The sequence below is a fragment of the Rhinolophus ferrumequinum genome, chromosome 16 (assembly GCF_004115265.2).
Source record: "Rhinolophus ferrumequinum isolate MPI-CBG mRhiFer1 chromosome 16, mRhiFer1_v1.p, whole genome shotgun sequence".
NCBI lineage: Eukaryota > Metazoa > Chordata > Mammalia > Chiroptera > Rhinolophidae > Rhinolophus > Rhinolophus ferrumequinum.
The window spans coordinates 24,672,037-24,688,776 of record NC_046299.1 but is presented as its reverse complement, the minus strand read 5'-3'; the positions used below and the strand labels follow the sequence as shown (position 1 = coordinate 24,688,776).

At 40.7% G+C, this 16,740-nt stretch overlaps 1 protein-coding gene and 1 pseudogene across 2 annotated transcripts in view; one reads left to right on the top strand and one right to left on the bottom strand.

Annotated features, from left to right (window-relative positions):
• The window catches only part of ENTPD7 (ectonucleoside triphosphate diphosphohydrolase 7), a 41,076-nt gene extending 24,776 nt beyond the window's left edge, over positions 1 to 16,300 (top strand). For both annotated transcript variants that reach the window (XM_033130615.1, XM_033130616.1), the window contains exons 9-13: positions 2,874 to 3,040; positions 5,149 to 5,473; positions 7,394 to 7,479; positions 8,558 to 8,719; positions 10,147 to 16,300. In XM_033130615.1, coding sequence (XP_032986506.1) covers positions 2,874 to 3,040; positions 5,149 to 5,473; positions 7,394 to 7,479; positions 8,558 to 8,719; positions 10,147 to 10,378 — 972 coding nt within the window. In that variant the 3' untranslated portion in view covers positions 10,379 to 16,300. The remainder of the gene's footprint in view (positions 1 to 2,873; positions 3,041 to 5,148; positions 5,474 to 7,393; positions 7,480 to 8,557; positions 8,720 to 10,146) is intronic.
• Positions 4,009 to 4,658, bottom strand: LOC117036264 (receptor-binding cancer antigen expressed on SiSo cells-like; annotated as a pseudogene).
• Positions 16,301 to 16,740: the final 440 nt, after the last annotated feature.

Genomic DNA, 16,740 nt, shown 5'->3' with positions numbered 1-16,740 from the left:
TCCTGTGCTTTAAATGATATTTACCAGCATCCCTGGGCTCTACCAGAGGATAGGAACCCCCCTAACCCCCCCACCTACCAGCTCCCAGTTTTGACAATCAAAAGTGTCTCCAAATATTGCCAGATGTCCCTTGGGGTGCAAAATCACCGTGGTTGAGGGCCTCTGGTCTAAACAGAGCGGTGGCAATGTGGGAACTGGCAGAGTCAGCTCCATTTCCAAAGGCTTGAATGGGAGCCATGCTAGCTTCGTAGAATGGATGATATTTACCTTCCTTGGATGATGACAGGTTTTTGTGTAGTGGAAGCTGAAGGAAGGCCCTCTGCATGGAGGGAATAGTATGCATAAAGGCACAGAAAGAGCAGCAAAGAGCCCAGAATGTCCAGGGAATGGTGAATAACCTATGGCAGTATAGGATTTTAAGTAAGGCTGGGAAGATAAGATGAAGTTAAATCGTGAAGAGTCTTGGGTGCCACGCTAGGGAATTTGGCTTTTGTATTTATAGGTAGTGGGGAACCAGCAAAGATTTAGGAGTGGGAAGTCATTTGGGCCTCAGTTTCATCATCTATGAAATAATTAAACTCTGAAGGTGTCCTTCCCAGCTCTGAATTTTATGGCTATGTTAATTGTGCGGCTGTGATCCAATCAATCCATTTTTTTAGGAAAATAATTTCGGTGTTACCGTGTTTTCTCGAAAATAAGACCTAGCCGGACAATCAGCTCTAATGCGTCTTTTGGAGCAAAACTTAATATAAGACCCGGTCTTATTTCACTATAAGACCGGGTCTTTAATACAATATAATATAATACCGGGTCTTATATTAAGTTTTGCTCCAAAAGACGCATTAGAGCTGATTGTCCGGTTAGGTCTTATTTTCAGGGAAACACAGTAGTAGCAGAAACAAATGTGGGTCAGGGAACCGTGGGTGAGAAGTGTTAAGGGGCTAAACTAGACAATGTTAAGTGGAAATGGAAGGGAGGGGACAAAGGATGATTTGGAGTGAAAAAAGAATGTACTGTGGTGGTGTGGGTAGGGCAGGGAGGGATGGCCAGTGATTCCGAGGGCCCAGCTTAGAGAACTAACTGGAAGGGTGAGGAGCCCAGTCACTGTGAGAGACCACAGGGGAAAGGGCAGGGTTGATGCTAAGCAAACCAGGTGGTTTGGGTAAGAGCATCTTTCTGGTGTCCAGTTCTGAAGTCGTATAACCAATGAGCTTCATTTCGGGTATGTTGAGTTTGAGATCTCTGAGGAACATATGTGTCCAAATATCCAGCAGGACTGTTGGAAATGTGGTTGTGGCATTCAGCCAAGAAATCTGTGCTAGGGTTGGAGATTTTGGGAACCAGGTTGTGAAACTTTTTAGGCTGTGTTTGTTAGTATGTATTCAACAAGTAAAATGAAGTCATGGTTCTGACACTAAGGGGTAGGTGGAAGCTGGCAGTGGGCCTTAAACAAATGACTGTGTGTGCAGATTTAGAAAGCAACACTGCTTTAGGAATATACTGGCAAGCAGTTGTACCCATACCGGTAGCGATATAATGGATCTTAGTGCTCGATAAAAAAAGGAAAGAAACAATGAGACATAGCAATAGCACTTCTAAAACCTACGTAATCCTTAATGCTTGATGTATTTTTTGTACAGTTCACAAAGTTGTGCCAGCACTATCGAATTCCAAAATGTTTTCATCACCCCCAAAAGAAGCCTCATATTCATTATCAGTCACTCACCTGTCCCCTCTCCCCAGCCCTACCAGCCACTAATTTACTTTCTGTCTCCATAGATTCATGTATGCTGGGTATTTCATATAAGTAGAATTATACAGGATGTACCCTTTTGTGACTGGCTTCTTTCACATAACAAAATGTTTTTAGGGTTCATCCATGTTGTAGCATGTGTCAGTACTTCAATTCCTTTTTATGGCTGAATAACATTCCATTGTCTGACCGTGCCACATTTTGTTTATCTGTTCAGCAGCTGATGGACATTTAGGTTGTTTCCAGTTCTTAGCCATTATAGATAATGCTGCTGTGAACATTCACATCCACATTTTTGTGTATACCTAAGTGTTCTCTTGAGCATATATCTAAGAATGGAATTGCTGGGCACAGTAGCATTTTCATAAATTAAAAATAAATACATTCAAAACAATAATTCAAAACAATTTGGCAATAATACATACAAACAAATATTACACATTCAGCACATTAGGATGGTTGCCTCTAGCAAGGAGCAGAAACGAGTGGGTGTGAAGATAAAAGGAAGTAAATGAAAAAAACAAAAGTGGGGCTTTACCGTAATAATGTGCTATGAACTGGGGAATGTGATTAAGTCAACCTCTGTACCTGAAGTCAGGAAGGAAGGGAGGGTGGGAGGAAGGAAGGAAGGAAATAGAGCACATTTTTATTGGAGGTTCAATAAAACAGAACTTTCTCAATTCCAAATCTGTCACAGAGACCATTAGGACTTCTTGAATCGTTTTAGAAAAGGCCATAGAATAGATCTCATGATGATCTCCCAAATTCCTTAAATTTACTTCTATCAAAGGATTTTTTTTTTTTCTGATTATAAAAATAGTACATTCCCATTTTGGAGAATTAGAAAATCAGAAAAGTATATTCAAGAAAACAACAACCTCTGTAACGATTTTACCTTCAGATAGTGTTTTGGTCTGTAATTTGGTATTCAGTCTCTGATTTGTTCTTTTTTGTACAGTCTTGTCACTTTATGTCTTTGTATAAAATAATGCTATGAGGATGAAAGAACGCTACAAGGTATGTTCATAGCTAGCAAAGCCTGGTGTGTTAGCATTGTCATAGCTTTCTAGAAATCAACCAAAACTAAAACTCCCCTTTTTCTCTTTACATTGCATTGCAGGAAGAAGCTGCAAAGATCCTGCTGGCTGAATTCAATCTGGGTTGTGATGTACAACACACCGAACATGTGTATCGGGTTTACGTCACGACCTTTCTGGGTTTTGGGGGCAACTTTGCCCGGCAGCGCTATGAAGACCTTGTGCTGAATGAAACTCTTAACAAAAACAGGTATATTTGGTATGAGATCTGTACTTCTGGAATAGAATGTCATCAGGTTGCAGATATTAAAAAGAAATGTTCATATCCTACTAAGATACATCCTTGCTTCCTCTTTCTTCTTACCATCCCTGCCAATGGTGTAGCATCTCTTAGAGCCTCTCCAGTAGTCGTCCACTGGATCTGGGTCAGAATGCTTTCTGATCTTTGTCATCAGGACTCATAAAAAAGTACAGCAGCTTATTGTGATGACTTCTTACTGTGTCTCACTTCGGACATCACAGGATTAAGTGAGATTAATTACGTTAATTTCAATTGTGCAGTACAGTGTAGCTCCTAGCAGTTTCTTCTACACGGAAACGCTCAAGACATGTTTGTTGAATTCAAATGGAGTTGCATTTTATGCGGGAGTTAGTTTCATAGCGCACTTAACAGATAAAAAGCTTTTGTAGTCAAAATTAACCTTGAACTTGTTCTCTCTCGATAATTCCAGAATAGTCCGTTTTTCCTCCATCATGGACCAGATCACTGATTCTTCATTTGAGTAACAGATATAGTAGTTAGACCATAATTGTAGGTGTTTTTTTTAAGCATTTAAAATTATTTTATCATTATGCCATTGAAGGAAAGCATAATAGATAGTAGAGTTCTTTTCTACCATAAAATTATTTACCCCCATTTGTTTAGCTGGAAGCACTACTTTGAAGAGGTATTGGTATATCCCATTTGTAATAACTTCTCTACAGCAATCAATTGTTTTATATTGGAAGCATGTTAAAGAAAATATTGTCTCATAAGTCTATTTTGGTTTTGTCTCAACTACTAAGAGTTCAAGGTACTTTGGGAGAATCCTGTTATCCCAGGTGATTGATGAAGGCAGTAAAGTCAAGCTGTGTGTTTGTGTTGTGAAAACACCCTTAAATGTTGCCGGTTGTGGAGCTCAGATCACTCCTGCTGGCACTATGACATCTGAGGAACAATTATAAAAGCTTCACACCAGTTTTGTTTTGCTCTGCTTCCTTTCCCATTTTCTTCCTTGTTCTGCTGCTCCTTTTTCTCTCTCTGCTATTTTCTGCTGCCTCGGAACTTGCCAGGCTTCATCATCTTCTTCCCATGTATTGACATTTTCTTGCCATGTATCCTGAGTCACCTAATTCGGAAGAGTGATTATTTATCTTGTATAGCTGCTGATCTATTAGAGAAACCTGTGCTTCCTGGGATGTCACAACCTAAGGGTTCTCTCTTCTTAATAACGATTTTCTAAGTTTTCCTCGTAGCTGGTGTTACATCCTTAAAATAGGTTCCAGGTGTTCCAAAGCGTTTTGTTGTGTTGCCACATTCCCATTCCCTCCTTCAGTCTTTATACTTGTGGGTGCGTCTTCATCCTAGGAAGTCCACTCTTCAATGTCTGTTTAGGAAATGATGAATAATGAACTGCAGTTGACAGGGTTACTTGGTCTCAACTTAATTTCTGTCCTCTGCATGCTCTACATATTAATCTCTTCAGGAATGAGAATACTTTTGCTCAGCAACTACAAACTAAGTAAGCAGAACAGTGTGATGGCTGTTGGGGGGGAATCAAGTTGCCCGTCCGCTCCCTTCCCCACTCCGAGTCAGGCAGGGGCTCCATCACTTGCCAGCCATTGCCACTGCGCCACTGCCGTGGTTCCCTCTCAGGAAATGCCCCCAGCCCCTCCCACCTCCTCCCAGTTGTTATTTTAAGCATTAGAACCACACTAAACAGGGTGAGATCTTTGTGTTTTTAAGTCAAGTGGGAAAGAAGACTGGATGGAGAATAGCAGATTCACATCTCCAATTTCACTTTACACTGGGAAGTGTACATGTTGACTAAAAGGTTGAACAACATCAGTCACTGCCATATTTCTCTATTTTTTTTCCTTCCTTTTTTCTTTTTTTGCTAACTTGAATTTACTTAGGTTAAATGTTCATGTGACTTGGCTACATGGTAATACTCCATCCTTGTTTCTGTGATGTCATGTAAAATTATAATACAGTGTCTATGAGGCACATTCTTAGAAATGGTTTCTTAAACTAGGCGGTTCTTAGAGTAGGTTGGGTACAGCAGTGATGTGTTCTGTGTGTTTTTGTCACTGTGATAGGTTGCTGGGCCAGAAGACAGGTCTGAGTCCTGACAATCCGTTTCTGGATCCTTGCCTGCCCGTGGGCCTCACGGATGTGGTGGAGAGGAACAGCCAGGTCCTGCATGTCCGGGGAAAAGGAGACTGGGCGACTTGTGGGGCAATGCTGAGCCCCCTGCTGGCTCGCTCCAACACCAGCCAGGCCTCGCTGAATGGCATCTACCAATCGCCAATTGACTTCAACAACAGCGAGTTCTACGGTTTCTCTGAGTTTTTTTACTGTACAGAGGATGTGTTGCGCATTGGTGGCCGCTACCACGGGCCAACATTTGCCAAGGCTGCTCAGGTAAATGATTAATGACAAAGATGGCTCATGCCAGCGGTGGCTGGGTAGTGGGTGCCTGACTTTCCTCCAGGCGCTGTGTGCAGGGCTTTGCTTGCATGGTCTCACTTGACTCTTCACAGGAGCCCAACGAAGCATCATTTTGCAGATGAGGAATTGTATTTGGAGAAGTTAAGGAAGCTGCTATACTATAGAGCCTTCTGATTAATTAAGCTTAGGTTCCCAAGGCATCCTATCACCCAAATTTTCACCCAGGTCTATAATTGTGTGGCAGCCAATAGTTTTTCCTATAACTTACCACATTAAACATTGCTTAATGCTTGTGACAGATGATACCCCAAAGTATCGTCTTTAGGTATTTTTCCCCTTACTGGGTGCTCCCAGTTGTAATGTGCTTTTGGAGCTGATGTCACACAGGTGGACAAGTCCACTTTCATTTTCTTGGTTTGAGCTGTTAAATGGTCGGAGTGTATAGGGTCACTCAGAATATTAGAAAGATGTTGTGAAAATGTGCAATGAAGGGGGAAGTGTTATTTAAATTTAAAATGCAGAAGATGTGAAAATTAACTTTGAGCGCCTATAAGACTTACGTATCCTGTAGGCCTAAATCATCAGTTACCTGGACAGGTTAAAGTTCCACTAGCTTTCTATAGTTCCCTCTTTAATTTAGATTCATCACTTTGAATTATTGTATATCTCTCTGATCGGTCTCTTTTATCAGAAAGCTTATGGGCAGAATCTGTTCTCTCTTATATTTTTTATTCTTTCCTTTCTGCTTTATCTAATTCTCTAGCGTTCTCTTGGTGGAAGACTTCCGGTAGAATAGTATGTGCAGTGTGTGTACTGTTCTGGTCCCTAATGCCAGTCCCTAAGAAATACTGAGAAAGCCTGGTTTGTATTTGCTTTTTCCTCTCCAGCCTTCAGGATCACCCTCATACTTCCTTTCCTTTTCCAGCATCCAGAGCTCCCTGTCTGTTCATGGCCTGAATCTTTCTCTCATTTTAAAACTTCTTCAAATTCTATTCCCTTGAACACCGAAGGGCTCAAGTTATTGCTGGCTCAGGTTGCTAGTGGCTTACTATGCTCTCTTTCCCAGGTATAAAAGATGATTTTGTTTCCTTGCGTTCCTTACTTTGACTCTTACCTTCCCAGTGACACCTTCCCTGGCCACTCTATCCAAAATTGTAACCCTCCCCAATATTACCTATTTCCCTTTCCTGCTTTATTTTTCCTGTGAGCATTTATGTTGTTTAACACACTCTGTATATGTATATGTATGTGTATGTATTTCTGTATGTATATTTGGTTATTGTCTGTCTCTCACCAATAGAATGTAAGCTTCATGAGAAAGGAAGAAATTTCAACAGATATTTTGTCTGTTTTATTCACTGCTGGACCCTTTTGGCACCTGGAATAGTACCTGGCACATAGCAGATATTCAGGAAATGTTAGTTTACTGAACAGACAAAAGGAATGATTCCTTTGGTGAGAATTACCAGATGGAGGTAGGCTGGTGACAGGTTTTTGACCACTCTGTTCCATCTGTTTTACCTGCTCGCGTCAATCTTACATGGAATGGAAGGACGCGCTCTTTGGTTTTGGTGTTGGTGTTCCTGATCCTCACCTTACCCTTCTCCGAAGCCTAAGGGGCTCAGGCGTCATGTCAGGCTGGCTTTGTACTAGACTTAGAGGCGACAGGAGTAAATAGGAGTGTCTCCAGGCCACTCAAGGAACCCAGCAGCCTGAGTTCTGGGACATGCCTTGTACAGGACCTGGTGCCGTGAACGAATATGCCATTTCTGTTTTCCTGAGTCAACTAGTAGCCCCCAAGTAACTTTAGAAATGGAATAGCTGTGACTGTGGGGCAAGTTATAGAGTTTGCCTCCAACTTCATGTTGCACCATTTCTCCGTGGTTGTTCCAGGATTACTGTGGCATGGCTTGGTCAGTACTGACTCAGAGATTCAAGAACGGCCTCTTTTCATCACATGCGGATGAGCATCGACTCAAGTAAGCAACTTCCTTTTCCCCTCAGATGTAGCCTTAAAATGTGGACAGCAGATTATAAGGAAGGAAAGCAAGCAATAGTTCAGAGTGGAGTTTATGTTGAAGGAGAATTTGATTATTTCAGATTTTGATTTTTCTGAGAGATAGGGGACAAATAATGAGCCTATTTTAGTGAAGCCAAGGAAAACCGGGTGTTTACCAGAGTTATCTCCAAGTGGTTCGAAGTCAGGGTGTGGTCTTTTTTTTTTTTTTTAAAAAAGTCCTCTTTATTAAAATATCAAACATACGGAAAAGTAGTAATAACGGTAACGTAAACCCTCATGTAACTATCATCCAGCTTTAACAAATACCAGTATTTTGCCAGTTTGGGTCATTGCTCCTCCCATTTTATAAACATTTTAGTTTAAAAGTTTTTAAACCTAAACAAAAATAGTATAATGAACTTCTGTGTACCTACCCTGTTTCCCTGAAAATAAGACCTACCTGGACCAATAGCTCTAATGTGTTTTTTGGAGCACGAATTATTCTAAGATCCAGTCTTATTTTACTATAATGTGAGACCAGGTCTTATCTAACATAATATAATATAAGACCGGGTTTTATATTAATTTTTGCTCCAAAAGAAGCATTAGAGCTGATGGTCTGGCTAGGTCTTATTTTCGGGGAAACAGGGTATCACCCACCTACTCTACTAACAGTTATCAACTCCTGGTCAATCTTGTTTCATCTATTTTCCCATCCACAGCTCCCCTCTTATCTTAATTAGACCCAGACTTCCTATAATTACATACATACATATTTCAGCATGTTCTTTGAAGATAAGAACTCTTTAAAAAAATAAAAAAGAAAAAAAATAAAAGAAAAACATAGTCATAATATTATTATTACATAAAGGTGTTCTTCACGTTTCTGGTAAACGTTAATATAAAATAGGCTCGAATTTGGCTCCACCTAGAGGTGAGGGAGCTGAAGCTGGGAGAGAGATTTTTTTGACATCCTGTGGGAGTGTGCAAAGGAAAACCGTAGAATTCTGTTTCTTCTTCTTCTTTTTAAATTTTTTATATTACTTTTTGTCACACAGATATCAGTGTTTTAAATCGGCTTGGATGTACCAAGTCCTTCATGAAGGATTCCACTTTCCCTATGACTACCCAAACCTACGGACAGCCCAGCTGGTATATGACCGAGAGGTTCAGTGGACGCTGGGAGCCATTCTGTATAAAACACGGTTCTTACCACTCAGGTAAGGTGGACTGACCAAGCTGGCTTCTTGAGCTCAGAAGATGTTAGTAAGTGCCTCACGATAGGTTTCTTAAGTGATCTTTCCCCGCCAAAAAACCCCACCAAGCAAACTCCTCTTATTATTACCACATGAACTGCTACTGCTAAGCAGGTATGTTGAAACAGAAAGAAGGTTGAGATTATGGGTCTGGAGTCTGTTCCACAGCTTTGCAATTTCAGAAAGTCAGTTTTATTTGTTGATCCACAGCAAATCAATCGAGGATTGAGCTCTCACTAACCACTCCCAAGATACTGACTCATAATAACATTAAGAAAATGTTATTCTTAATTTACCCTGGAAAACATAACTGACTCGAGAACTGGGGTAGGCTGTCTATACAGAGCCATCTTTCCTAATGAGGAAAGCCACTCTAGAGATTGTGTCCTTGGCTTGGAATGCTTTTGGTGGGCCCGAATTCTAAGCACATGAGATGCTTCTTAGGAGGGGTATTTTCATAAAGCTACAGTAGCCTGATGTCTTGCTCTTATGTACCATAAGATATTTGGGATAATCTTTTAGGTACTCACTTCCCTGGATTATTTCACATAGACTAAAATTAGTTCTTAATCTTTGGTGCCTGCTTTACTAAACTCAGTGCCATCAGAAGCCAGGCAGGTGATAAAAGTCAGACAAGGGGGGAACTGGAGAGCGTGTGCCCTACACAAAGGGCTGGTCATTGTCGTGCCGGTTCTCATTTATCAAGAGAAGCCAGAAGTCCATATTTTATATGCAGTCTTTCAGTTTGGAGACTCACATTTAAAAAACAAAAACAAAAAAACTGCAGCTGAAACAAAACAAAAACGGTTGTGGTATCTGGACCATCAAAGAGCGGCTTGTGTTCTAGACGACAGACCACTGCATTTAGGTTTACATGTCTCTTAATTTTTGTCCAGATTGCAATACAGGTGATCAGGGGACAGCTTTCTTTAGCTGTCACCTAAATCCTCAGAAAGCACAGAAACTTTTTTTTTTTAAGATTTAGACATATTCCGATTTGTTGGCTGGACTCAGGGGCCACCTATTCTCATTAGTATCACATTTACAAACTGTGTAGGCCAGAGTGGTATGGGGCCACTGTTGAGACTAATGTTATAGACGACCAGTCTTGTCCTAGTGTGCATTTTTTTGGCTTCCGATTTTGTTCCCAGATTCTGGAGGGTGTAGCCTGTGAGGCTTCCTCTGTAGGCTGTGGAAAGGAAGGTGCCAGAGGGATCCCACGGCAGCCCTGGGGCTGGACATGTGCTTCAGCTTTGCTTGCTCTGTGGAGATAGCATCTTAGAGTGTTTGCGTGGATGGAATAAACGGGACAACATCCCTTGGCCTTTAAATCAGCATCGAGGTCTGTCTCTGAAGCTAACGTTTCTTTCCACCTTCAAACTCTTCCTTAGGGATCTACGGCAGGAAGGTGTCCGACAGGCTCACAGTAGCTGGTTCCGTCTCTCCTTTGTCTACAACCACTATCTCTTCTTTGCCTGCATCCTGGTGGTGCTCCTGGCCATCATCCTGTACCTTCTGCGGCTGCGCCGAATTCACCGTCGACAAACTCGAGCCTCAGCCCCATTGAACATGCTATGGATTGAAGATGTGGTGCCCTTGATTGGGGTCCAGGTGGGGCCATGAGGTTGGGCAAGGACGAGGGAAGCTCGCGTCCTCCAGAGTTGCTGCTCATAGTGTTCCACCACTTTCTTGTATTGGCCTGAGACGCTGCTTGGCCTGACCTTGTGGATACCTGGCCTTGGAATTTCTACTTTAGTATCTACTTTAATTCCTTCTGTCTCCAGGTCCTCTTATCTGGGAGAAGCTGTAATTTGGTTTGTGAAGAACTAAATAATGAGAGATTGGTGCTAACAAAGGTGGCCAGCCTTAGTCCAATTGAATCATGCTTCTTCTGCTCCTTTATCTGAGAGGTCTGGTGTGCTCCTGGGATTCAGATTTTTCTCCTCTTGCCAAAGCGTGAAGTTTGGCACGGGGCACACTGGAAACTGGGTTGACACCAAACTTGGAGCATCTGATGCAAAGCTGAAGACATTCTAGCAAGCACAGCAGCCCCTTTTTTCTCTGTAACAGAGATATCATTTATGTGGAGATCCACAACCTTTACTAGGGAGCCAAGATTCTTTGTAGTTCAGTGGAACAGATATGAATTTCCAGGCAACCAAAATAATACAACTTCCTTGCTTACTTGACAAAGAAGCCATGATGAGTGTGGTCCGAGGGCCCTGACAGCGTTGCTGATGTTCGTAGGTGATTTTAAAAGGTTAGAACCCCTTCTAAATGAATGGTCCATCGAAGGTTTTGACAGGATCTTATCTGATGTCTGGTAGGACCACAATAGAAAATTTCCCCATGTCTATGTGCCTCACAGGCTGTTCGGGCATTATTTTTTTGTGTGTGAGCCTTAAATGTGCTTGTAGGATACAGAAGCTGTGATTCGGATTGGAGACCTGGGTTTGTCTGGTTTCAGGTCACTGTCCTCTCTAGGCCTGTTTTTAAAAATCCTTATACAGGAAGATTCAGAAGAGTTCCTTTATTTCACTGCTAAGATCAGTATGCACTTTGGGAAGGGATGTATTTGGGTTGTTTTTAAAGAAGGAAAGAACAATGTTAGGATAATGGGCAAAGGCAATAAAACCCACGCTCTTATTTATTATTGTTTTTCTGAGAAATATAAATTTTCTCAATTTGACTCTTGTCTGAAAAGAAGCAAACTCTAAACTTTGGAATACATAGATAAATCTGTTCATAAGCCACCTGGCAACTTTCAGAACCTTTGTTAAGAGATGGCTCCACCACAAACAGCATTTCCGTAACTGGAGAGGAAAAGCCATAGTAACTACACTTTCACCCATGAAGCTCCTCCACATTTAACCTTTAAATTGCATGAGAATTTCTTATTCTTCTCCTGCCCCCCATGGAATCTTCTTTATATTTTGTCCCTTCCTATACGTCCTGCCCAAGAATATGCTCCCAGAGTTGAAGGAACCTTGTTTTCTATTTTGTCACCTTTGATTTCTAGAATTAGATGAATAGGGGAAATGGAAGGGGGAAAAAAGTGGAATTCTAAAAATATAAGTTCCATACTGGAAGGAGAAGGGAATTAAATGCTTCATAAAACAGAGAAAAAGAAACCAAGATCCTCCTAGAAATAAACTAAAAAGATGAAAAGAAGTATACTGACTCTTGGTTGGTAGGTGAAAAAAGATGAGTCTTGAATTGTTTTCAAATTCGATAAAAATGGATCTAGCGAAGAGTCTGAACGGTTCCTTTGGAAATATTTTTTACTTTTCATTAGGGCTTCTATCACAGCAATTTCCTTTAATTTTTAAGACTTCTAAATTGCCTTGATTTTTCTTTGACTTCTTAATCTTTGTGTTACTGTGAGTGAGCTCTTGCCTTATGAATGCTGCTTATTAATCATGTCAAAATATGTTTTTGCTAGCCATTGCCCACTCAGGTAGCTCTTTCTTTTCCCCTTACCTTTATTTCAAGTACTATTTTTAGTTTTCTTGTCGTCAGTGATGTAGTCAAGTTACCTTAATTGGCCAACAGTGATCACTTCTGTTTGCTCAAAATGAAGTTGAAGCAGGGAAGAGGCGGTGATTAGTCCAATTTGAAAGCTGTTATTAGTAAAGTTATTCTTCATCCTGGTTATAATAATAGCTACCATTTGTTAAGCATTCATTGTGTACCAGACACTCTGTTAAGAATTTTATGTATGTTATTTAATCATTATGACTGATTGATATTACTGTGCTCTTTTTATAGTTGAGAAACTCAGGATACTTATGTTTATCATTTTTTTCAATATAAATGTATTTCCTATTCCTAATTTATTTTAATTAGGCTTTGAGTTTTTGTGTAGTGTGCTCCATCCTGTATGTTATTTTAATATTATAGGATCTAGGCTTGTCTTTATTACCACGAGTAAAACTTCTGAGTCCCATGGTATAAAAATAAGATTTTTACCAGACCCCTCAAAAAAATTGAATATATGCTTTTGGTATTGGCTCCTGTGCTTCTTCCATTGCTCCCAATTGATTTTAAATGAAATCTCATTAGCTAGAAACAGAAGCCATTTATTCCTTGCTGAGGGCCAGTTATATAGCTTGCTTTCTCTTGATGAAATATTCTTGCTCATAGAGTCAGACAGTCTATCTTGCCTTTAACCCTCTTTTAGCCCTCAGTTTTTAAAGATTTTAGTAGATTTCTATTTGCAGTTCTGCGTTTTGAGTGGTACCCTTGTTACTACAGTTATGGTTCCGTAAGATTCACATTCCACTGGTTACTTTGAATCCTACCAACCAATCTTCTTGGTAACAGCAAATATGAGCCTGAACTGTTTTAGTACTTTTATTATTACTAAGACAGGTCACAAATGTCAAAATCGGAGTCAATGGCTTATAGGAGTGATGCTTTATTTGTCTCATCATGTCACAACCCATCACGTTTCTCTGAATTCTTGTCACTAGGGCATAAGGGCAATATGTGTCATATCCAGTTATATGGCATTACATTCACTTAAGTTGTCGTTAACTCTAAGTGAAATTATACCATTTTTCTCTCTGTACCTTAGCTCCTAGAATTGATTTTCCTTGGTCTAGGTCTGTGTAATCACTCCCCAGCGTGTTTATCCTTCTGACGTCATCCAAAGTACTTTGACTGTCCTCTCCTCGGCCTAAGAGCTTCCTTTAATTTCAAGGGCCTCAGGCAGTGATTATTAAAATGTGGTTGATTAGGCCTGCCTTACCCTTGCTAGGCTAGACTTTTTACGCATTAACATGTATTATCACATTCATATTTCATTTTCAAAGTAAAATAACTTACACTTCTCACTGTTATCTAAATAGATGCGCCCCCCCCACCCCTATTCTCAGTTTTGTGTTTTGCTTTTTGTCAGGAGTGAAAGACAGGTGGGTGGTATGATTTAGGGGAAAGAACTGGAGACTTCATGAACAGCAGATTTGGATGCTAATCGTGGCTTTGTCATTAACTAGCTCTAGGACCCCAGGCAAGTCACTTGCCCTCTCTGGTTCATTTCTCATCTATAAACCAGGTTGGCCAGACACGATGATTGGAGGCCAGTTCCAAAGGGAGAACCACTGGCCTAAGGAACTGAAGGCAGGAGAGAAGGTAGGAAAGTGATGTAGTTTCAGGAAGAGGATTTTGGTTTTTGGTTTAGAAGGCCAGGTTGCCCAAAAGAGCCAGTGTCATCTGCTACTTTATCCATAGCCCCTGACATTCCCTGATGGGAATGGCATTTCCAACAGCAATCATTATACATAAATTTCAGATGAGATTTTTAAAGGGATTTTAGAGGTCTTTCTGGGTAAAGCCCTTGAGTTTATGGATGATGAAATTGAGGCTCAGAGCAGTAGTAATATGTGCCAAGCCACAGTGAGTGACTTCAGGCATCGTTTTCTCTATTCTCTGTAACACAGACACACCTGTGACAGCTGCAATGAAATGCTCGTTGACCGAATCTTCCCGCAAGTTTATGTATTTCAGCAGAATCTGTTCTTTATAACACAGCTGACTGCAACTAACCATGCCCAATCTTTTTAACTGCCGCTGATACTCATTTTTGGTCACTTTGCTCACATTTAGGAATAAAATATGAAAGACTAGAAATAGTACCAAGTTTTCACGACAGCTATTCTAGCTTCTCTGTGTTTCATACTTTTAAATTTTAGATGTCGCTTTTAAACAGTTTGCTTAACTTTGTACGATTTTCCGAACCACAGCATCCAAGCAATTCATGTGAATGGTTACAATTTGAATTATGTAAGGTGTAATGCCTGTTAGATCTACCTCAGTAAGGAATTTGGTTGTAATTCTTGGACGGTTCCCAGACTCCCTGTGGAAACAGAGTGCTGTTTCTTTTTGCTGTCTTTGAACTTCTTTTCAAACTAATTCAGGACTAGTATCTAATTCCCTTTTTGCTGTGGCATGTATGTAACTTCAGTTGGGATTAAGAATTAAGGTAGAAGTAGCAGCGGGTGTCTCAAATTCTCCCAGATTAATCCCTTAGATGATGCTAGTTTCAGAATCCTGCTACTGGGGCCATATGCTGTCAAACTTGTGAGGATTCTGTTGGTGTTAAAAAAAAAAAATGTTAAAAAATGAGGACTTTTTTTAATTTCCCTTGTATTATTACCCAAGTGTTTCCCTTTTGCCCTAATATTTCATTATTTCTCAGTTTGTCAATACCCTTATTAGAGGGACAGAGGGGGAATACATCTGTTTACCATTTTGTTTCTCTGGAAGTCTGAGCAATAAGGAGATCCTTTTATTTGTTAAATTGAATCATTCCTCCTACTATAAGGGCTTTCTACCTTTAAAATGTATTCAATCATCGCTTGCCATTTTTTAAAAAAAACAAAGTTGAAACAATTTTGAGTCCCAAGATGTTTATAGCCATGCATGTATGATTCAAGCAAGCTGGAAGACAAGTCTGCTCCTGAGCCTCTCTTTAAGTCTCGCGGCCACTCATATACCTGCTGGTGGCCACCACTCCTCCTTCTCCACTCCACTCCAGTGTAAGGCAGCCCGGATACTTTTCCTAAGCAGCCCCTCCTCTAGAGCACCTGCCAGAGTCTGGCCTGTCACGACTACTGCTGGTGGAGGCTCAGCCCCTTATTAGCTTCGTTAAGTCTTTCTCTATAAGCAATGATCCCAAACACTTTGATTTCCGCTGTGTCTGTCATTGTGTTGTGTGAAATTCTCATTCCACAACTCCCTGTCGTCGGAAGCCATGAAGCATCCACCTGGTCTCTTTCACTGTCCCTGCCTTGGGCGATGGACTCTGCAGAGTATCCAAAGGCATCTGTTTATAATCTACAACTAGACGCCCCCTTCTTGCTTTAAAAAACCAAAGGCTGCCTGTATTGCATCACTTTGGGAGTTGCTAAGATTGTAAGTTTTTCTAATGCTTCACATTAAATAATTTTGCTTGAATTTCTCACTGATAAATACTGTTAAATCAGTGTTGAGCAAACTGTAGTGCATGTTAGAGGGAAGGCATTCCCCCTTCAGCAGGGACATGGGCATATGCACATATGCCAGTATATAACCCACCATTCCAGGAGCGGAAGGATGGCTGCAGAGAAACTGGTTATCTAGTATGGTGATCATTAGTGTTGGTCTTGGCAACCAGCATCACTTTAGGCAGTAGCTAATCAGTACGCCTGCCACAATGGACAGCGTTTGTCAGTGTAAAGACAAAAATATTCCGTGTTAAGAAAGCCAGCTGTTTTAATTTCCTTTGATGTTTTAAAGACTGACAGAATTGTTGAAAAACCTTTGAAAATATTAAGGGAAATTCATTTAATCTTCTAGGTCTGGGACATCAGTCTAATCCATATTCCACTCATTCATTATTTGGCATGTGTCTGGTGCTGGGAATAATGCAAACATAAAAATAATTCAGATAATCTCCATTCACCAGAACTCATGGATAGGCATAATACAGTTAAATCGATAGATGCAACCAGATCTGTTTTTCCAAACTTACACATCTTTAATAAAAGAAAAATGAAAACATCTCAAACTTGAACTTCCTTTGTTCATTCCTTGCTCCTGGGTTGGAGGGGCTGTAGAATCATTAGCATGTGGTCCTTTGGGTTGGATCATACTGCCCTCTTCTGACTGTTACTAAGGTCAACCTTTGGGGATCGGGAGATAACGGTATGGACACCTGCCCCAGTGACCGCAGTTCCCTTTTTGTAAGAATTCTATCTAGAAGAGGGGCTATCCCATTAACACACTAACAGGATCAACACAGCAGATTAAATGAAATAGGGTGGGGTGGAAATTCAGAGGGAATGGGAATAAGTGGTCAAAGCTTTCTAAGCTAACTAGGCTGTTAGGGCCGAGGCGAGCGGTTCCCAAACTTGTCTGCACATTGGAATCACCTGGGGAACTTAAAAATATGCCTATCATCACTGCTTCCAGAGCCTGTAATTTAATTGCTCTTGGGTGAGGCT